General features: G+C 43.8%; 2 protein-coding genes across 2 annotated transcripts in view; both read right to left on the bottom strand.

Moving 5' to 3' along the window:
• The window catches only part of ntn2 (netrin 2), a 69975-nt gene extending 47465 nt beyond the window's left edge, over positions 1-22510 (bottom strand). Inside the window, exon 1 of the mRNA XM_039787553.1 lies at positions 22461-22510. The gene's annotated coding sequence lies outside the window, so the exon portion shown is untranslated. The remainder of the gene's footprint in view (positions 1-22460) is intronic.
• Positions 12120-14702, bottom strand: nog2 (noggin 2). The gene has a single exon (XM_039787554.1). It carries the CDS (start codon positions 13456-13458, stop codon positions 12823-12825), a length of 636 nt encoding a protein of 211 aa, XP_039643488.1. The 5' UTR covers positions 13459-14702; the 3' UTR covers positions 12120-12822.
• Positions 22511-22837: the final 327 nt, after the last annotated feature.

Here is a 22837-nt window from a genome sequence, read left to right as displayed (position 1 = left end):
TGTGGGTGTGCTTTGCATGTGTGGGATTCTGAAATGTCCTTAAATTCGGGAATTGTCGTTTGTTTATTCAAAGTCAAAGACAGTCCAAAGTAGTGCTACTTTGCACATTTTTGTGGGTCTGAGGTGTATGTCACATTTTAGCTGCCAAAGCTCCGCTGCTTTCTTCGACCCTCTCTGTCTCTGGTCCTGTGCTGAGCTCAGTCAGCGTGAAGTGTGAGCGGGGGAGCGGCCAGCGGCTAGAGCGGCAAAAGCCAATGTGTGCTTCTTTTACCGACGATATCTTTTGCATTTCTAATCCAAACAACGTCAAACTTCGCACTGCACTTACTTGTGCGCATAGCAAGACACCTGTCAAGGTTGAAATCAACGGTTCGAGAGCTATGCGCATTACACACAGACAGACAGACGTTCCTGCAATTTATAGATAGATAATTTGCCTCTGAGATGTAGTGGAGTAGAAGTATAAAGTACCATCAATTAGAAATACAAGGACTTCAAAACTGTACTTAAGTAGGCCTACAGTACTTGAGTAAATGTACTTTCCAACCATGCCAATTGTTACTACTTATGAATCCTTTATAAAGGATTACCTCATTAGTATGTGGCACCGTTATATGTTATGAACAAGTTCAAAAGTCAAAATCTCACTTAATGTTTGCCTCTCCCATAAAGCCATACACCTGACTCCCACTGTGAGGGTGCTGCTCCTCCCCGTTCTGCAGCCTCCTGCTGATACCCTTCAGTTAGGCACTAAAACACGGTACAGTAATGCAACATAAAGCACACTGTACATCCAAATGCCTTTACAGTCAGTGGTAAAGAGAAGTGGGCCAAACACAGGGAAGGGGCACAGTGGAACCCAACAGACTGATAATTAGTTGCCGCTGGCAAGAACCCCAGAGAGGATGGATGGGTGGTTTGTACTGTAGAGGTGGGGGTTAGGGGATGAAGGTTGTGGCAGGGTTTTGGGGGGAAATGGGAAAAGGAGGTCAAAAGAAAGAACACAGACAGAGAGAGAGAGAGAGAGAGAGAGAGAGAGAGAGAGAGAGAGAGAGAGAGAGAGAGAGCGCACTGAGGGCACTTCAAACGACACTGAGGTCCCTTGTAAAAATAAACAGCTTGAGCCTCTCTCAGCACACCCCCTGTTTCTAACGACAGCCGCTTGGGGAACCCCGCCTGTTTACTTTCCCTCTGCCGACTCATCTTAAGTCAGGACGGCATGTTGGCGTTATTGTATACATCCTCTCACACACTCACTCGCTCAGGGCTCAGCTGCCACTCCACTTCAAAGACCCAAGGCCTGAGTGGGAACGGAAGACATATTAATGGGTATAATACCAGAATGTCCTTCTGCAATGCGTGTGTGTGTGTGTGTAGGCCCAGAGTCCCTCTCTCTGTGCACGCACGCACGCACACACACACACACACACACACACACACACACACACACACACACACACACACACACACACACACACACACACACCCCGCTTGGGGTGTGCGGTATCAACATGTCAACATTAAGGAAAGAGAGCTATCAATAGCTCTTCTGCCAGTATTATTGTCCCATCCATCATTTTGACATCACACCACTGAAGGTGGTCTCTTCCCAGCTCACACTGATGACTCAACCGCAGAGAGTTTTTAAATGAGGATACCTTGAGGCCGCAGCTAGGAATCTGCAGTAACCCAATCTGCAGTCCTGAAGACTCGGAGGATGTGTGCCGGCCTCAGTGTGTATGTGTGTGTGGAGGGGGGATACTGTTGACTTGCTGCAGGATTATTTTTGGGTTAGCTGCTTACATTTGACAGCAGTGAGCGTCCAGGATGACGGTGGGAAATTGGCTTTCCCACTTGGTGTGCAGTGCATGTGTGATTAACCCACAGAGAAAAAAAAAAAGATTACTTGGAAATATGTGTGTGTTTTTAACATACATGTATGCATGTCTGTGCATTGAGGAGGGGGTTCAGGTGCCTCTCTGGTGGTATTTAGTCCCTTCATTTGTGTGGAATCCAGCATCATTATCCCAAAGTGTTGCCAGCTGGAAGCGCTTGGGAGTTCCCATTTGAACTCAATGTGTGTTCTGAAGATGTAGAAAGAGCAAGAGAGCCGAAACACTCTAATGAACACTCACGTTCTGGTTCTCATTCCACACTGATATTCATGAGCGGCAGAATCTGGCAGTGTCTTGTCGATTAACTAATAAATTGTGTGGCTACAACAATGCCACCCAAGGCTACAGAGCCTCTCTGTGAATTAGTTGTAATCCAGTGAGCTGGAAGTGGATGATAACAGCCAAATAAATGTTCACTCTATTAGAAGAAAACTTTAAATGTTTCAGTTTTTCCCTCTTGCCTAAGTTCATCAGTATCATTATTAGCTGTTTTGATTGGTGGGTGATCATTCAGTTGAAGCAATTGTGGTAATTGGAAAGACAGAACACATTAAAGTAACTAGTGGCCCTAGGCCACCCAGAGCACCAATGTTCTTTGCCTTGTTTGAATTGATGCTCGTATCAATAATCTCGGGATGGCAATGTCGGTCGGTTTAACACGGTCCAGATTAAAATATCTCAAATATATTTATGATTTCCAGAGGATGAATCTAAGGAATTTTGGTGATCTCCTGGCTTTTTTTATTTTGCTCCAACAGCAGCAAGTTTTCCCTTCTACTTCTATCCAATAGAATTGGTATTCAATTTGTTTAAGATATGCACAGACTTTGGTGATGCCCTGACTTCTTCTCTAGCACCACCATGAGGATGACATTTGTAGTTTTTAGTGAAATATCTGAACAACTATTGGATTGCCATGAAATGTGGTACAGACAATTTAATTGTAATCACTTGGGTGATCACATCCAGCGCTACCATCAGGTGAAAATTTCAACTTGTCAAAAACTTTGGTTTATCAACATAACACCTGCAAAACTGTTAAAAAAACATAAACATCAGCGGTCTTTAGCGGTAGTTAGCAAAGCATGCTAACATGGTAAACGAAGATAGTGACCAAGGTAAACGTAACACTTAACATCAACATGTTAACAAGTCATTTTGAGCATGTTAGCATTTATCTAAGTACAGCCTTTACAGAGCTGCTACAATGGCTGTAGACTCTTAGGCTAGATTGACTACAGTTTACATGCCAAATGCAATAAAGAGTTTTCTAGGTTATCCAACCTGAATGACACACTGTTGCAAAGTTAAATTGAGGATGGGATAATTAGCATGTTTGAAAATGAGTGAGATAATAGTCTGATTATAAAGCTACATGTGATCCCTGCCAGACCAATTATGTGTAAGTTAAGTCACAAAGTCATGAAAAAGTTAACTTCTTACTGCTTATCTGGAATCACAGATAACCAATCACACAGTTTTGTAAGCATACCCACATTTACAGTTAGAGAAAACACAATATGTTACCACTAGATGGCAGTATTGGTCTAGTTTGACATGTGCTTCCACCTGTTCCAGGGTTTGTTAAGCAGGTCAAAGTATGAGACCATTGTCCAATGGTCAACATTCTGACAAAAGGGTAGTACAGTAAATCTCACCAAGTGATCCCTGGTACTTCCTATAGCTGCTGGGATATGAAGTTTCTAGGCTGTGATGACTTAGGGCATTTGTCATCAATATAGCATGTTGCAGGTGTAAATCCTTAAAGATATATGGTTGTTTCTTTGGATTTACCAGGAAGAATTCTGTTTTGTACGTGTAAATGTGTACTTTTGTTAAGGAAAGTGAAAAAGTAAATGGTTTATAAGAACTATATCCTGGGCAGATTCCAAAGTGAGCAGGTTTATTGATATTTTCTTAATCAATAAGCTTAAATACAGTCTTCTTTGGCCAATGTGGTGTTGATGTTTTCTGTAAGGTTAAGGTCTCAAGTATCTATGGAGAAAGGGTATTCTTTGTCAGGCCCAGTGGTCAGCTTTCCGTAGTCATTTCCGTTCACAAAAGGGGTATTTACCCTCAATATGGTTTGCATAAGCTGTAAGGAGGTTCAGGGTGGGTCAGTAATTACAATGCAATTCAAAACCAGCCCACATTACTAAGGATGTTTCTTCTCACCAGTTGTATAATATAAAATGGGCATAATGGGTGGTATGACCCATGACCCATGAGACCATTTTTAAATCTCAGTTTTAAGATAACACAAACTGGTTTTAATGTTTCTGCTGTTTTATTTGAGGGATTAAAGCCATGTCATAAATTAATTTCACTCAACCAGAGAGTATGATCCATTTCTTAAGTAATACAAAGTTTTGGGTAACACTATGAGAAATTCACTTGACAATTGTCCGGCCAATTACTAGAGTATTACATTGTCTTGTTCATTGTGGTCGCTTTCAGTGTAACATGATCCATTCCTAAATGCCCTCTGATTCAAACAAGTTCATAGCAGTGTTCCCATGGGGTCAACCCATGTGCAATCTGAGCTGAAAAGCATCCCATTTGGCTCTCCCTTTACATCCTATTGACAAGTGCACGCACGCACGCACGCACGCATGCACGCACAAACACACACACACACACACAAACCTGCCCCCTTTGAGTCTAAACCTCTATAGCCGTATATGTCCATTCCCTAATTGGTGGTTCTTCTTTCAAAGGAGTGATTATGTGTGTATGTGTTTAGAGGCGTCCTCTCTGTGCAAGGCGTCTCGATTCAGTCCATGTCCAATGCCAGAGGGGACAAAAGAGGCACCCGTTCCTCTCGGGGCGAGGGGCCGTTGACACCAATAAATCCCCCCTTCCACTTCCTCCCCGGTGTGTTGGGGTTATGTCAGGAATGTCCTGGGTCCTATTGTCCCCTGGTGCTCTGTTTTTGGTAACCCATCACCAAGCATTCTCTGCTGCTCACAGTACCTCCTCCCTCCCCCTTACAAACACACACACACACACACACACACACACCCTGGGCTGTATGTCCCCTGGTCCCTCACTCTGAATAGACCACCTCGGCTGAATACGACAGACAGGCAGGCGTCAGGACATCAGGTTCAGCAGCCCGAGTCGTGCCATGGCAGCCCAGTGGGGAAAATACAGCCAGTTATTTTCACCTGTTTGGTTCCCTTGCGCTCTTTGTTTTACGGGAGAAAGAAAATAAAACAATGGCCTGAGTGTTTTAGACTCCACTCCTAATTCCTATTCTGTCCTTTCAGTGGGATCAAGTACACTGCCCTCTTCACCCCTTTTTATAGTGATCAGCGCTTAAGGACACATTCATTTGATACTTCTACAGTGTTACATATTGTTCATCTCTCATGCATATGGTGTTCCAGAAGTTATTTTGGGGATGATTTCTATTGTATGTAACCTGTCTCATGTACTTCTTCCTATGTTAGTAAAGTCCTACATGTCCCACAATGCATGTTGACAGAGAATAGGGCTGAAGTTGAGAGCTTTAAAGTGGCACCTATTATTTAACGCATAGTTAACATGTCTTATCGGCTGCCACTGATTCTGATCAGGTGAGATTACCGTTGATGATACAGTGTTGGAACATCTGCTTCTTCCACAATGGGTTTCACCCTGTGTTTTGGCTATTGACTCCACTGAGAAGAGGCTTTAGTGGAAATACCATATGTCAACATAACAACGCAATGTTTTTTATCTTATCAGAAGGGACAGACATTCACTGAAAAACCAATAAGTTAAAGTACAGAACTGTTTTGCAAGATTGGCTTTTCCCTTTGAAGCTGTAATTTTAGCATGCATTTTTTTTTATTTCCATGTAAATGTCACTTCTCTGTCGTGCACCTCATCTCACCAAGGAACGAGTTCAAGATAAACAATTACCTCTAAATTCAGGTGGTCCAGAAACAGGATTAAAAAAAACACACAGACATAGTAAGAATGAAAGTACACACACACACACACACACACACACACACACACACACACACACACACACACACACACACACACACACACACACACACACACACACACACACACACACACACACACACACACACCCCTTTACTCTTGACTGCTTATGTGAAACCTGTTATGAAGAGACTGAGCAGAAATACTAAGGATTGACTTTCTTAAATTGAGGTATTTACACAGCTCAGCAACTGACATGTAAGCACGACCCATGGCCCTGCTGTCTATATCACTATCATGCTCTGCAGCTTGTGTATGGCCATGGCTTTTGCATAAGGCTAGGGGTAATCTAATTTGGGCTGTATCATCTGCATAATCTTTGATTCAAATACACTTCATCATCTCCCTCCCTCTTTCTCACTCACAAACCTGCTCACACATAGTGAACACACATTCCCAAATCTCTTTGCTTACTGCATGTCACGCATAACCATTCAAGACATCATGTGTCCATTCATTGCAACCCCTTCGTGCCTTCATTCACCCTCTAATAGCACACATACTCTCTTCGCTGGCCTTATTCACTCCAATCACAGGAGAGGTAACATCACATACTGCTGTTGCTGCTTCGTCGTGTCACCTGGCTCCATTAGAGCTTGCGCCATTGCCAAACCCCAAATACCAGAGGTTTGACTTGTTGTTTGGTGGGGGCAATGTATGTCCTCTGTGCGTGTGTGTGTGTGTGAGTGAGGGAGTAAGAGGGAGTAGGTGGGTTGTACACATGTTACGAAGCGAGGCGCCATTGCAGCCTAAAAAACTATTAGTCTCTGTAAATACACACTGTGGCGAAAGTAAACATTCTCAGCATGCCATCTAGGCGCACAGAGGGGTACTGGGAGACAGCCGCCGGACAGGCTGTGAGGGGGAAGTGTATATGTGAGAGAGAGTGTGTGTGTGTGTGTGTGTGTGTGTGTGTGTGTGTGTGTGTGTGTGTGTGTGTGTGTGTGGTGGAGTACAGCAGCAATCAGTGAGCTGAGAGGAGGTGGATGTGGAAAATATAGATTTTAACTGGGGGAAAACTCATGAGTTTGTATATAATCAAGCCACAATCACGATCAAGTTGAGAAGTCAAGTAAACGACTTACAGATAGTTTACCTGTGTGTGTTGTTGTGACGACTGGGGACCAATTAGGTATCAGGAGTACTCTGGGAACACCTAGTCTTTGTGTGGGCTGGTGATTGCTGTCCAACTCCTATGTCTATCCTGAGATCCGGTGTGTGTGTGTGTGTGTGTGTGTGTGTGTGTGTGTGTGTGTGTGTGTGTGTGTGTGTGTGTGTGTGTGTGTGTGTGTGTGTAAAACCGACTCAATTTTGTGTCCCATTTGACAGGCAGGCCAGGTTTCTGATTTTAGTTTGATGAGGTGAAGATGGTAAAGTCAGTAGTGGTGAATGGCATATTTGTGTCCATACATTTTTAGAACCAAGGCATAACACTCCCAATTCAAAGTCTGTCACACTGGCATGTACCAAACACAGTCTACAAACTTTAACACACGTTTCCTGATTGGTGAGGAAAAAAATACGCTAAAAAGTAAAATTAGGCTGTTCTCAAAAGGATCAAAACACGGCCATTGATGCAAAGGGACTTTTTTGATTCGGGACCCATTCTGGCAATGGGAGAAAGCACAAGTAACCATGGAAACAGAGCTCAGAATATACACTATTCCCAGGGCGGCGAGTGCCACGCCACCCACAGCTCTATTTTTAGGCCTTACTTTGGGCTTACAATATCTGTTACATCTAACAAGAGTTAAACTGAGTAATCAGCAAGCATGACTACAGAAATGTGACTCTGACACTGTGCATCTGATTAAAAGGGTAGCAGCATAAGCGCATATAGGGAAACCAGGCTCTTACTACAGGCGTTTGACTGCTGTGTGTTTAATAGGAGCTCCAAGGACACAAACGGCATAAAATACATGTAATTTAGCTGATTATTACTTTTCAAATTGCAGGTATTAAGAGATTAGCACATCAAATAGTAGACAAATAAGATTAAAGAGGATTATAACAGGCAGCCACAACAGCAAGAATATAAAAAACAATTAAGTGTTTGCATGGACAAATGTTTGATGATCTCAAACAGGAAGGAAGGAGCCTGAATATTGAAGTTCTGGTCAACTTTGGCCTTTTGTCTGTGCTTTAAGCAGGAAAGCCCTGCTTTGCATCACAAACTGCTCTTCAGATTTTGCAGCATACTTAAGTTGCCAACCAGAATTTTCAACAACCAGTGTTGAGAAACTAAGATTTAAGTAATACAGTCCTGTGAATGATGACTTATCTCATGACTCTCATGACTGCATTTCCAGTGCATTACCAGTCGGCTTAATTGTGAGAAGCGTCGCTTGTTGGCGATGACCGGAGTTTGATTACAATCACCTGTTATTTGACTACAGTCACCTGTTGTTTGCTGGCAAAGATGGCCGCTGTGTTGATGTAATGGCATGTCATGAATTTGGTGCCCACTGCTGCTGACTCCAGCAGGGTTTGTGAGCACTTGCAGCAATTGGATGGTTGACATCAGGATGATGCAGCTGGTGTTAGATCAGTCTTGAAGCACTACAAGTGTGTTAAGAGAGAGAATCTTTAACACACACACACACACACACGCACACACACACACACACACACACACACACACACACACACACAGACACACACACACACACACACACACACACACACACACACACACACACACACACACACACACACACACACACACACACACACACACACACACACACACACACACACACACACACATTCCAGGCATGACCTTGGGAAAGGAAGAGTGTAATAACCAATCAAGGCCTTGTGGTGGTTCAAAGAGTGACCAATCAACTTAAGACCACCAGGAAGACAGAAAAGGATCAGCGGAAAAACACACATGCATGCACCATCACTTCCCGTATGCACGCACACACACACACACACACACACACACACACACACACACACACACACACACACACACACACACACAATCTAGGATAGACATAAGAGTTGGACAGCACTCATCACCAGCCCACACAAACACTAAGTGTTCCCAGAGCCTAATTGGTCCCCAGTCGTCATAACAACTACAGACACACTCTCTTAGATACATCTCTTGCTTCTTACATGAACAAATGCTTGACACACACACACCTCCAGACACCACAAGCTGGGTATGGTGGTCTGACGGAATGCCGGGTATCATCTGCGGTGACTCCATTTATGTCTGTGTGTGTGTCTGTGTGTGCCTTCCCTCCCCTCAGTGCTTCATCTAATACCCTGTCATCATCAATAACCTCAGCAGTGCTGACTCACTAGCTTTTACAACCATGGGCTTTGGGCCTTACTTACAGCCACAGACCCTTGTCTCCATCTCTGTCTGTCTGTCAGCCCGCTGCACGCACGCACGCACACACACACACACACACACACCCACCCACCTGAGATGTGTACGTGCGTGTGTACATGTGCGCCTGTGGCTGATTGTGTGTGCAAGCATGCAATCACGATACACGCTTAGCTGCACACTTATTCTTCAGCGTAGATCCGCACAGGTATAGATGTGTCTTTCACGTTTGCTCGAATGAAAGTCACCGCAGACCCTTTACCACCCACCCACGCACCGGCGCACCCTAATCCTTCCTGATCGGTCCACAATCCATCATAATAATTGAGTCTCATCATGAGACAGAGCCTTGTCATCTTCACCACAAAACTTGCCATCCCCCAGCCCCCCCTCCTTCCCCATCATCCCTATCCTAATTGTCTCCAGGCCTTTGTTTAATTCTCCGTACAGGCTGCAAATATGTGCCTAATCTTATATTCACTTAGGGTTTAAATATATATAAAGCTTCTAAATATACCAAACTGTATTTATTAGTGTGGGGTCATTGTAGCCCATTTTGTCAGAGGTCTGTGCTGATGAATGTGGAGACCATAAGGATGCTGAGCGTCTGACCACCACTGTCTTGACATTTTTATGAACATTATGTGAATGCAGGCTGCTCTGATATGTCAGCGCCTCACTTGTGGCCCTCTGAAGAGGTCTCATCGACCCGTTCAAATTATTCTCAGCGTGAAACATCAAAGGGCTGTCTGCAGCCATAAGTATTGTTGATTGTATGTAAAGTGAATTTTATGATGAAATTGTGTGATTTGTTAATGAATGAAAAGTGTAGATTTTATGAATGGTGTGAAGTTGTGACACAGTCAACATCGGCCGTTTTGCATAAAGTGAAGACAGGAGTCTGACAGTTGCTCATTTGAGGATTGGCATTTTTCCCTGGGTGTAAGGAAAAACCCACAGTCCGTATTTAAGCTACAACTGTGTTAGATGCTTTTATATTAACTCTGCATTCAAAAGGTTTCTATTTATAGGATGGGATTAATTTTGTAGGTGTACAGTTGGTTTAAAGCTGGGGCTGCATTTTTAACAAATAGGGTTAGAAGAAATGTGAGCGTATCTAATCATACAGCAACACTTCCAGGACAATGATGAGTTCTAAAATAATAACCACAGAATATGTCATTTAACATGCGTGTCCTGAAATACATATCTAGCATTGTCATTTAAACACAAAAGAACTGACATTAACTCTCCATTTAATCACATTTGCGTTCAGGGACAGAGAAGAGAAGTTTCAAATTGTTTATTTATCTGGCATATGATTATGAAGGATTAAGTACTTTGATGAAAATTGACGATTCATCATTTTGCTGAGGACCCCCTGGACTCCCGTCAAGGACCACCTGGAGGTCCCCGGACCCCACTTTGAGAACCTCTGATCTGACTGGCTGGCGGGGTCCGTTTCTAAAAGGTGCGCACCTAACTGGCTGGAGCCAGGGCGGCGTATTGCCTTTCACACGCTTCTAAAATACTCTCCGGGCAGAGCCTGAAAGGGTTACTGTTTCCCAAAGTGCCTCATTCTGCGCAGTCGAGAGGGGGCGGCTGAGTGGCGCCGTCGAGTCAGAGACGCAGTTTCTAAAAACCCCGAGACATCATCAAGAAAGAAGCTGACAGTAAGGAAAGCAGCCCCCTGCTCCTTCTCCTCTTCCTCCTCCTCCGCTGGCATGCTGCCGTCCTTCTCCTCTGCTTACCAAATCCCCTCAGTGGTTCTGTCACAATAACCGGGCGGCAAGTGTCAAATCCAACTCCAACCCGCAAAAACACAAATCACTTTAACGCACACAAGATGCGCTCAGTGGAAACACTACACACGCTGCTTTTAGCTTTCAGACATTTAGTCATAGCTCTGTTTAAGTCGTTGATTGTATTTAAAGAATAATATAAACACCATAAAACCCCCTACTTACAGAAAATGACTCCTCGCCTTGATTTCATAGTTAATTTCCCTGCGCGTCTCCAGCGCGTTTAATTGGCCAAATCTCTTTAACTTGCAGACAGCAAGCTCTCCAATTAATAGTCTGCTAACGTCAAAAACAGTTGACCATTGTTTTATGGGCTTTGTGTTTTTTTTTTTTTCTTCTCTCCAGGGCGGTCAGACTTGAATAGGCGCCGGTCTGCTCCAGTCCACCTCTATACAAATACCTCAGTGGAACTTGTGTGGAGCTTCCAGAGTAAAAAGCACAGACCCCAGACGTCCCTGGCTCGCGCACATACGCTCGCCATTTCATCATCTGACACTGTTTGAAATGTCTGAATCATATTTTACCCATTATGTTAACACCTCGGAGCCCTGAAACGAGCGTGATGTGCGTAGACAGGGGAGATGAATGTGCGTGGCCTCTCCTCTCTGTCTGGCCGAGACAAATGAATGCTAGTTCTGTGGAGGCGCTTGAGGTATGTGTTGCGCATTACACAGCGTAGTAAATCAGCCCTTTCTAAAATCACTGTGACGGCGTGGAGCGTCAGGCAGTCCACACAGAGTCACTGAAGCTTGGACTTACTGTGCAGTTATAGTAACTCCACTCCACTTCGGAGCCCGACCTTCTACACTGCAAAAAATATCAGTCTGAAACAAAAAAAAAATGTCATAAAACGTGGCTTAAATTCACGTGTTTCCAATTCAAGAAAACTTTTTTTTTTCTGAATCAAATGACATTGTTCTGACACTTATTTATAGGAAACACAAATTCAACTCTGTTGCAAACATCAGCAAGGGAATATTTTTAGACTGAATGAGACAACATGTTCAGATGATTATTTTTACAGTGTACACGACCCCCCTGGATATAGACACTCGTTGTAAGCAACATGGCTTGACACTAATACACGTTGGAAAGATAGACTTTATTGCTAACACGTGTAAACATAACATGTACACTGATGTTTTACTTTTTTATTTATTTTATTGAATTTTTTTTTTGTTTTTAGAAATATTCAAGTAGACATCTCCCATATTTTTTTCTGGTATACTCTGCTATTCTCTTTCCTTATGCTCTATACTCACAATCGTTAAAATAATAAATAAAACGTACAGATTTGTTTATTTCTACAATACTATGTATTCCAAAAAAGCTGAGTTCACGCCTTTATATATATCTTTAACCTCAACTTTTTTTTTTTTTTTACAATTTAATTATTATTGATATTAATATTATACAAAAACTCTAGGCAGCATTGCAGTGAAATAACAGTCAGCATCAATGTTCAGTTGAAGAAAAAGTTCACCTCTTGGAGAAGTGTAGCATATGCATCTTCAATGTCTCATAAAAATATCAAAAAAAGAAGCTCTTCCTTATGAAGTGCTCGTGTTCCCCCCAAAACACGTTTCAGGGTTGAGAATAAAATATGGTCCTGGTTCAATTAGAAAAAAATAGCTGCATTTTTCTTAAATATGTACAATGTTGGTATTTCACTTAAAATGCTATATAAAAAAATAGATTTTCTATGGTGCCCACCTCTGTAGAGAGTTAACAGTGCAATAGAAACCGTATTTCCAGTCCACTCCCCCCTCGACTTCCTTAGAGAAAATCAGCACGAACACTTGCACTCTGAGATGATTGGGTATTGCACCTGTATCCACGTACAGTATTTCTGTCTTAGAAACCCTTGACAATACCACCGGAGGAAAATCTTGTTGATTGACTTGGCGGGTTTGCAAGACATCCCCTCAGGGAAGGAGCAAGAGCGCTCAGAGAAACAGTTTCCCTCCTTGATGTAACGTGGCCAGAACCTCACGCCCAAATCCTTCCAGGTGTGCACCACTGGGCAGTGCGTATAGGTCCACAGCCACTGCAGAAATTTCCTACGGGCTTTCTTTCCCACTTTTATCCGCAGTCCATAGGGGGTCTCTGTGAGGTCCAGCTTTTTAATCTCGTTAGGCATGGGCCCCTGCAGCTTTACCTGGTTGTCCGGCTCGGAGAAGTTCAATATGATGGGAGAGGTGATGGACATGAAGTTGGGGTCAAAGTTACTGCCGAGCTTTTTCCTCAGAGTCCTCTCGGTCAAGTCCTGCTCCCGGGGGTCGTACTCCGGGTCGGGGTCCTCCTTAAGGTCGGGCACAGGGAGGTGATCACTGGGCGATGGACGGAGGCGAAGGTAATGCTGGGAAACTCCAAGGTGAACGCACACCAGCACGTAAAAGAGTAGCGTTTGTGAGAGGCCCATTATTCCTCGTTTTACGCACCGGTTCTTTTCGCGTTATTATTCTTCAATTCTTTTCCCGGTCACTGTGTTCTCTGCAATGGCTAGCCCGGGGCTTCATAAATAGTAGAAGTTCAGTCACCAGCAAGGCGATACTTTTAATAGACCACGTCGGGTTTGAATGACATGGAACGGAGTGCTTTGCTTTTTAGGGCTCCTTCAACTTTGCAATGTGCCCGCTGATGCAACTCTGCCGCGACAAGCGGTGCCCCTGCTTTGCAAAAAGTGTTTAGTCTAAACAAGAAAAGCACTAAACAAAATGGGGAAAACTCTATTCACGCTCTCTCCGGCCTCACCCCACTCCCTTGGATTCACTTTGGGTTTCTTTCGGTTGTCATGGTTACCCCGGGGACTCGAAGCCACGACGAACGGTCTACACTTGATGACAGCGGCCGAGGCGAGAGCTGCATGGAATGAAGTGTTTTCTAAAGAGACAAAATAGATCCGGAGCGTCCCGAGAGAGAAGGGCGCACAAAAGAGTACTTCACCAAGTTTTAAATGTCACGCGCCCGGCAATGAGGGCTGCCTTGGCCAATGTTATTTTTACGCACGGCTTTTATAAACGTGGCTTCTCCTAACGTCGCCTGACGCTCTCGGGTTTGACAAGGTCCCAGGGCGCACACTCCATGGACTGAGTAAATGGTCTCTGCAGTCAGTCCCCTGAGGTATTCCAGCCGTGGATCTGTGCACCTCACTGAAAATGTCCAAAAAACTTGAGAAAAATGCTCCGCAGGATGCAATCTCAATTTATGAAATAACAGCCATTTATCTTTCCAGGGGATGTTCCAAAGTCGCAGAGCAGTTCTTTACATTAAAGTCTCAGGATGTAATATTCCTACAGAACTCTCGGCTGTGCATGAAATAGAACAAAAACGATGAAAAGCGGCGTTACAGCAAATTGCAGTGCATATAAAATGCAAACTGCAGAAAGCCAGTAAACGTTGTTAGTTCAGAGTTCCTTTCACCGTGCTGAATCCTTTCAGAAAAGCTCCAGATCCCACTGTCGCTGCATGCCGAGACAGTCCATAATCTGGAGCCTTTTTGCCGGTCAATGCAAGCGGTCAATTCCTGAGGGAGCGTCTCTACTCCTTTGATAACTGGTACAGAAGCTCCTACTGAGTCGCTCCTACTTCAGGAGTCTGAGAGACTTGGCGCTGGAGCGTTTCTTTGCTTAGGCACACTGTGTGTGAGTGTGTCTGTAGCGAGTGGTGCTCAGTCCCAAGTTAAATATCCCCCTCCGACGGCACAAAGTGTCAGAGGGGCCTGCCCACCCCACTTTCACTATGATTGACAGCCCCCCCCCCCACACACACACTCCGGGCCACCCCCTCCCCTTTCAACGTGGAAAATATCAGCCACAATCACAAGGATCAACTGGGTCCTAAAGCACCAGTTTCATTCCGTTTTATAGTGTAATATTCCACAACATGAACAGTTTTATCATATTACAGAAATTCTGAAATCTCACACAAACTTTTAGTGTTAGCCTAGATAGCAACAGTTTTCTCCGTCAGCTGAGTGTCTGTGATCCACTAATAGGTTCAATACGCTGTCAATAATCAGCTGAAGCGTTTAAAAGAGTTTCCTTGGCTTGAACTTTCCCATGAAATTGATGGGAAACGTTTAGTAGCTTGTCTACGGAAAAGGGGCATCACATTCCACCTTTGTTCGTCAGCATTTGGGTCTGCACAGGAATTGGCCCGTTGAACTTAGGGGTCACAAAATAGGCACGTAATTAAGGGCTATAAATGGCCATGGATAACTAAGCGGTACCTTTCCCATGCTAAGCAGTCATTAGGCCCTGGACTTACTTTTGCCTGAACTATGTTGGCCTTTTTATAATGCCACTTAAAAGTGATTTAGACATGTTAAATGTATTAACTATCAAGCTGAGGCATTTACACATTTTGTTGAGCCAAGAAGCTGGTATTAAACTATAATATTTTGGATGCGTAAGAAACGGTGGTGAAGTTGACCCCCAGTTTAAACAAACAGCAATAACTCTAATCAAAAATATTTTTAACGTTTTTAAAAAATGAAAATCATACATATCAACTTTTAGTAATTATGTAATTAAACCCAGTCACAAAAGGTGGCTAGACTGAGTTTGGATACGTTTCCCATTAGTTTGACCCTGGCTCTAGATTGATATATTTATCCTGTGCCGTTTGGATAGGCTGACCAGGGTTATTGGGCCTGTCGACTTGTCATTGTGCTTGTCTTTTGTAGTGGTCACTAGAGGGCGTCGATCCAGCACAGTGTGGACCTGCAGCGAGGGGCTCCCGAGACTCTCTCCCTCAATGTCTGACTCCCCATATTTGAATGCATGGGGAAGGAATGTGTACTCATACATAGTTATGCTGCAGCTCAAGTGAAATAACTCCCCAGCTTTGTGATCCAATATCCAAAAGCCAATGCTGCAGCCATTATGGCTAAATGAAGTAATTAACCTGAATCATCTTCAATAGGAGTATGACTTAAAAAAAAAAAAGATCTCCCGTTGAAGGACTTTTATCACAGACTTGCTCTAATGTTGGGGTCTGTTAGGATTAAGAGACTTCATGAGCCAATCTTAACTGCATTAAACACATGAAAATAGTTGCCAGCAGTCTTTTGCTTCCTATGACTAAATTCCCACTGACCCCTCCAACATGCATGCAGAGACACAAAGTCATAATGTGGTTAATGATTAGGGTGCCAGTGTAGACAGAGCTCAGTGGGCAGCGGGGACAGTAAGGCTGAGCTGGCTACTGTAGAACTGGCCATTGTCTTCCTCCACAGGCCTTGGGGTGCTGGACTGAGAGAGAAAACCCCATGCAGGGAGAGACACTTCCCTTCCTCCTTATTTCGAGCATTAATACTGTCGAGCAACCTAGCAATGAATCCACCCCCATCCCCTGGCTAATTACTGGAAATAAAGACAAGGAGAGGAGAGAGGAGGGGACCGGTGAGCACAGTCGGGGGTTGCGCCTAAGCAAAGCAGAGGAGGTGGTGGTGGTGATGAAGATGGTGGTGGTTTCAGCAAAGAGAAGAGGATGGGAAGAGGGGGGTGAGTGGTTGTGCCGGATGGCAGTTTGCTGTGGAATGGCTAATTAAATAACGCCATAAAAGGACCCCGGCTCGCTTTAACGAAGCCCGTCAACCTCTGACGAGTGGGGCTGGGGTGCTGGGATGGGGGTGGGACGCACCATAGAGGAGAGAGGTGGGGCTGTTGCTGAAAATTGGGCTTGTATAACAAGGGGACTTAGCTCTTTGGTTTAGCAGTGATTGTTCACGCTCCCTTAGGTCTCAATAGGGCGCACGGTGAGGGTGCGTTGGGGGGCAGCCCTTAGGCACAGATAGGACCCCCTTCTCCCCTGAATGCTATACACACATACACACATACACGTAACACATACACAAACACATACACACACTAACACCCCCACAGCTCTATACAAAGGCGTCTACCCAAGGTCCAGGCAGGAGCTTATCCAGTGCAGGGGCACAGCAAGGGGGAGGCCTGGCCAGACTGGCTGACTGTGCCCACTGGGGACTGGTAGAATGGCACAGGGGGGGTGGATTGAGACGGACAGCTTGGAGAGGAGAGAGGGGAGTAAACAGGAGAGACGAAAATGAAAAACATCACCAAGCAGAGCTGGACCGACAAAATCAATATTGTTTTTGCATTGCATATCTTTTTCTTGCTGCAATAAATGTGCTAATGTCAGGAGATAAGGAAAGTAATGGAATTTGGCAAGGTACTGTGGCAATTTGGAAATAGCCTTGAGTGGCAGATATAATGCAACTCTTGAAATTCCCAATCCCCCCCTCCCTTCAAATCAACAGATATGCCTGGAGCACGTCTCCTAATTAGTTTTGTGTTGCGACGTCTCCAGCAGAACACTCTCTGTTGGACCTTTGGCAGGCTGACAGATTTCAGAACCAACCAGAGCCGTCACAAGTCTTTTTGGAATTGTCAAAACTGCAGAAATTGTTTGGAAGTATTCTTAACTAAACATTTCCAAGAGCCCTGAGATTCGTACCACAGCATATTTGTTTCTATTGTAAAATCCAGTATGATAGACCACTTAAATATTTCTTTGGATTTACTAGATAGATATCTCTTGCCTTGGATACACTTACACCCCATGCCACAATAATTCAAAACCGAGAGGTTCAAAATGCAAATAAATAGCTTTCCACCACTGCCTGTCACTATTGCATCCCCTCTATTCCCTGCTGCCCTCGCCATCTCCTCCAGTCTTACTCCCCTTTACTCTCTCCTCCATATTCGACTCTGTCTCTGGGCCTTAACCCAAAGCAGATGGCTCGGGAAGCATGTCAAAAATCTGTCTTCCGTTAACGCTACTTTTGAAGCCCCCTCTACACTTTTTTTCTCTACCCTAAAATTCATCGTAAAGTTATTTTTGCAAAATACCCAGTAAACAGCATCAAAGTGATATTTTCCCCTTTCCTCTGATGACAAGGAGAAGAAAAGAATACATGGTTATTGTATAGCTCGTGCCTGTTATTGAAAAAAAATGCCACGGCACTCTGATGTGCAATCTGAAGCCAATCTGAGTATGGCCCTGCATCTTTTGTTTCTACTACAGCATTCCAGTCGTGATGGAGAAAATGTTGCTCGATGCTTGATCACAAGCTGTGATTAATGGTGATCATATCGTAGACGGCTCGGTGGCTTTGTGATGTGATGGTGGGGCCCACTTTGAACTCAGGCACTGATGAACTCAAGTGAAGCCAGAAAAACATCACTGTGCCACACACACACACACACACACACACACACACACACACGCTCTGAATATAAATGTTTTGCTTTAGATTTTGTGTGCAATCAGTCACAGCTGATGGGAATGTCATTAGTTTTGCAAGTATTTAACCAATATCTTTTTGGCAATTTGGAATTTCAACCTGACGTCACTAGATCAAAAGTTAAGCGATCACCAAAGTCATTACAATTAATCCCAGGGGGGACATGACATCCCAAGATGTGGCCATCCATCCAATAGTTTGAGATATTTCAATCAAAACCACCAAATGGGAACTTCAAGGTGGCGCTAGAGGAAAAGTCAGGGGATGACAAAAGTCATTATGATTTATCATCTCGGAACCATGAATGTCTGTACAAAGTGTTGTGCTATTCTATCAGGTGGATGTTGAGCTATTTCAGAGGAACGGTTAACACTTTGACCTACTAGTGGCGATGAAGGAAATGTCAGGGTATCACCAAGATCAGTAGGATTCATTCTCTGGGGACCATGAATGTATACAATTCCTTGGCAATCCATTTAGCTGCCTATCTGCATTCTATCTAATTTCCAGCAGGGACCGACTCCACCGGCTCCAAAAAGAAGTCAGTTTCTATAGAAGTCTATGTGAAAATGACCCTACTTCTCACTTGATTGACTACCTCAGTAAACTTTTTGGCGTTTTCCTTTCCCTTCAGTTTATTTGTTGTATTTTAAAAGAGTGTCCCATCCTTTTCTATTTTCTGCATCTCCTCCTCCTCCTCCTCTTGCCCTCCCTCCTTCTTTCATTGCCCCCCCTCCCTCCACCCCCCGTGGCAGGGAGTGATGAGGATGGAATTAAATTGATCACTGCCTTCCGGAAAACAACAGGGGAAAAAAAGTGCATTCCGAACGCCAGGAGGGCGTTCCCCTGGTCTTCCCTATGGCAGGATGACATCATTGGCTTGCTGCCCAATTCCCACCGTTCACAATAGGGTCACTGTTGCCTTCTCCACGGTGGCACAACAGCCAAGAGAGGAAGAGAGACAGAGAGCGCAAGACAGAGAGAGATAGAGAAAGAAGGGGAAAAGAAAAAGGATGCCAGCAATGTTAAGACCTAAAGTACTGCGCGAGAACACACAAACGTCTTCAGGCAGCCACGCTGACCAGCGCTCCACATTCCTCTAGACAGATTTGGCGGGTTGAAGACATCAAGTGGTGTTTGAATGGATGCCATGGCAGAGCTATGAGAGCTGTGATAGTGGAACATACAGTATATCACAGTTTATTTGGACGGTTTAGTCATGTCTTTTCACTACTCGCGACTCCTCAAGATTCAATCTGTCATTCTAATCTACTTTCTCATCAGTGAAATCATTGTTGGCACGCTGTATCGATCCCACTCTGCATGCTTGTTGTTATGACATTACTTCCCGTGCTCTTGGTTTACACAAGATGACAAATGGAAAAGTAACTACAATGGAATAAAGACTTCAGACGCAACATAATTTGGAATGGGTTACTTTAAACTCCACATCAAATTTTGAAACACAATTGTGTCAAGACAATGTCATTACCCACTTTTATATCCCTAACTAAAGAGGGATTTGATGTAAAATGTGACCACATGTCTTTCAGAAGCTCTTTCCAACTTAGGTAAACCCTGACCACAAGTACTGGCAATTCAGTCATTCTCCCAACCACTAAGCCATTGTGTTGCCACAGGCCATCTTGTCGAAATGAAACAGTTTGCCCACAGCCACTGACCACAACAGATGTTCCCTTGCCCGACACTCTCCTCAGCATGTGTGTTCTGTTGAGTCTAGAGCCAAGATACTTTCATAGACTGGCACTGCGTAACAAAAACAAAGGGAGGGAAATTCTACGATGGCGTCTTCATTGGTCTGTGACAGGATTCAGATTGAGGTTGCCTTGTTTAAACCTGGCAGCATTAAAAAACTCCTGTGTCCTGGGTGCCTGGGTAGCTCACCTGGTAGAGCGGGCACCCATATATAGAGGTTTACTCCTCGACGCAGCGGCCACGGGTTTGACTCCGACCTGCGGCCCTTTGTCACATGTCATTCCCCCTCTCTCTCCTCTTTCAAGTCTAAGTTGTCCTATAGAAATAAAGGCCTAAAATGCCAAAAAAATTATCTTTAAAAAATAAAAATCTCCTGTGTCTTGAATGGAATGCAGTCAAATAATCACCGCAGGTTGCACAGACATGATTGACCGCATCAGTGTCGCGACCTGAACGAGTCCCGCCGCCCCTAACCCCAATCAAGCATGTCGACAAACGGGCAGAGCTGGCCCCCGCTGCCCTTTGGCCCTCTGGGTATGTTTGTGGAACACGCAGGAGGGTAAGAAGGTGACGGCCTGCCGAGATGCCAGGAGGACTGGGAAGGCTTTGGGAAATGTCTCGCCGATGTGTGAGCGCGCACTGCCGCCCAGGGGGTGCCTGCCTGCTTGGGAGCCGGACGGTAAGAGACGGGGGTTTGACAACAGGCTGAGTGTGCGCTCGGAGAGATAGTTTGTCCAAGGGATGTACCAGATGTTGACTCACACTGGTTTGCTAATCGGGAGCCACAAGCCCCTGGAGCCATGAGTAAACAGGAGCGTCTGCCTTTCTCTGTCACCACAGGGAAATGGAACTGGGCTTTGGTGTGTGTGTGTGTGTGTGTGTCGGGGGAGGTTCATATGAAAACTGAAGGAGAGTAATGAAGTGACAATGTCATGCGAAATTGAAATGGTGCTGTGGTTAAAGAGCAGCAGGATAATAAAGTCCTACAGTCCCCTTAGACCTCAACCTCAAACTGCTTATGTCTCAATCAAGGATTAAGGTGTTTTTTTTAACGGGGTGCTCAGTGGGAACAGGCAACACCCATTCCCACCCACCTGTCATTGTGATGAAGAATCATTTCTTAATTGACCACCTGCTGAAATCAATGTGAGTGAGGGAGCAGCTACAGACAGCACACTTACAATGACTGACAGGGCTCTACAAAGATGAACTACAGTACTACTGCATAATGAAACCTAAAAGTATGATAGATTTCTCGGTAGAAAATACTTTTTTGTTATGCTAAAACTGCGAATGGTACAAAAACGGATGTACAAATTGGTAGATTGTTTTCGTCATTCTTAGAATAATTTGAAAATATTCTAAATACTAAAAACCAATAAGGCGTTCTCCGAGCATCTCATCTCACATCTCATCATCACACTGTTGCAATCTTTTATTCAAATAGATTGATAAGATTATTATAATTGAACTAATCAATTTCTGATTGAACTGGGAACCTTCAGCTACTGGCGCAGATAACTAAAGCAGGAAGCAGACAAAAGATAGCACTCATAATATGCAGGGCAGCAGACAGAGGCTGTTAAACGCATTTACACTCCAATAACTTTCACAAGTCAGAGGGCCCAGAGAGAGAGAGAGAGAGAGAGAGAGAGAAAAAAAAAAAAAAAAAAAAAAAAAAAAAAAAAAAAAAAAAAAAAAAAAAAAAAAAAAAAAAAAAAAAAAAAAAAAAAAAAAAAAAAAAAAAAAAAAAAAAAAAAAAAAAGGAAAAACTGCCTGGCCAAGTAGATCAACAAGGAGCTATTGATACCAGAGATCTGTGCTGGTGTCAGTCTGAGAGCCAAACAGGATCACAATTGTGGTTTGTGCCAATAACCTTATTGACCTTATTTAACCCTGGATTTGGCCAGTTGAGAGCTCAGACTACAAGTGTCCATTCAAAAAGAAAATTGGGAAATCCATGTTTGTGCGAGAGCACTCTGAATCCGACTTTTCAGACACTCTATGGCGAAAAGTATATGGACACCAGTTCGTCATGGTTTAGCCAAGGCCTCTTAGATCCAGTTAAGGGAAATCTTCATTCTCCAGTATAAAGCGATGTTTGACAAAAGGGTCTGCATCCTATTTTGTGGCAACAGTGTGACGACCAAAGCCGTGGCCACACAGCCATCTTAAAAAGTTGCAACCTTGTGCACTCACCCTTTAGCTTCTGCATCTAGTTTTCCTTAAGATTGGTTTAATATAATTTCAGACACATTGTACTTACATGCCTTTGTTTCAAACATTTACTACTTATAAATAATTTACAGGACACATGTTTTTTGTTTCATATACTTTAGTTAGTTGTCAGTTATAGTATCTTTTGTAGCGCGCACATTAAGTTACTTTTGTGTTGTCTGTTTCTTTCTTTCAACCTTTATGTGTTTTTAGCTCACCCATTTTGAAGGTTCCACACTCTGAGATGGTGCCATGTGGTCTGCTGGGCAAAAGGGTGGCACCTGGATAAGGAGCTGCTTTATAGGGGAGGCGGCCAAATTGGACACTACCACTACTCACCATGTCATGGGGGAGCTTCATTCTTTCTTTAGATTACTTTTCGCTTGATTGATACTATATTAAGCATTTTGTTTTGGTTAATGATGAGCTAAGTTGGCATTTTTTGGAATAAGGGTTTTGTTTTGATTGTTATTTGTAGTTTAATTAGAAACATTTTATTGTTAGTTTCCCCTGTTTGTCAAAACTGGTCTAATCAACCAGTATATACAGTAAGTCCCCTTTGTTTCTTCTTTGTTAGGTCAGTTGTTTGTTGAGT

This window comes from Perca fluviatilis, chromosome 21 (genome assembly GCF_010015445.1).
Source record: "Perca fluviatilis chromosome 21, GENO_Pfluv_1.0, whole genome shotgun sequence".
In the NCBI taxonomy this organism is placed as follows: domain Eukaryota; kingdom Metazoa; phylum Chordata; class Actinopteri; order Perciformes; family Percidae; genus Perca; species Perca fluviatilis.
The sequence above is the reverse complement of the archived record's forward strand: the minus strand, read 5'-3'. Positions and strand labels throughout refer to the sequence as shown.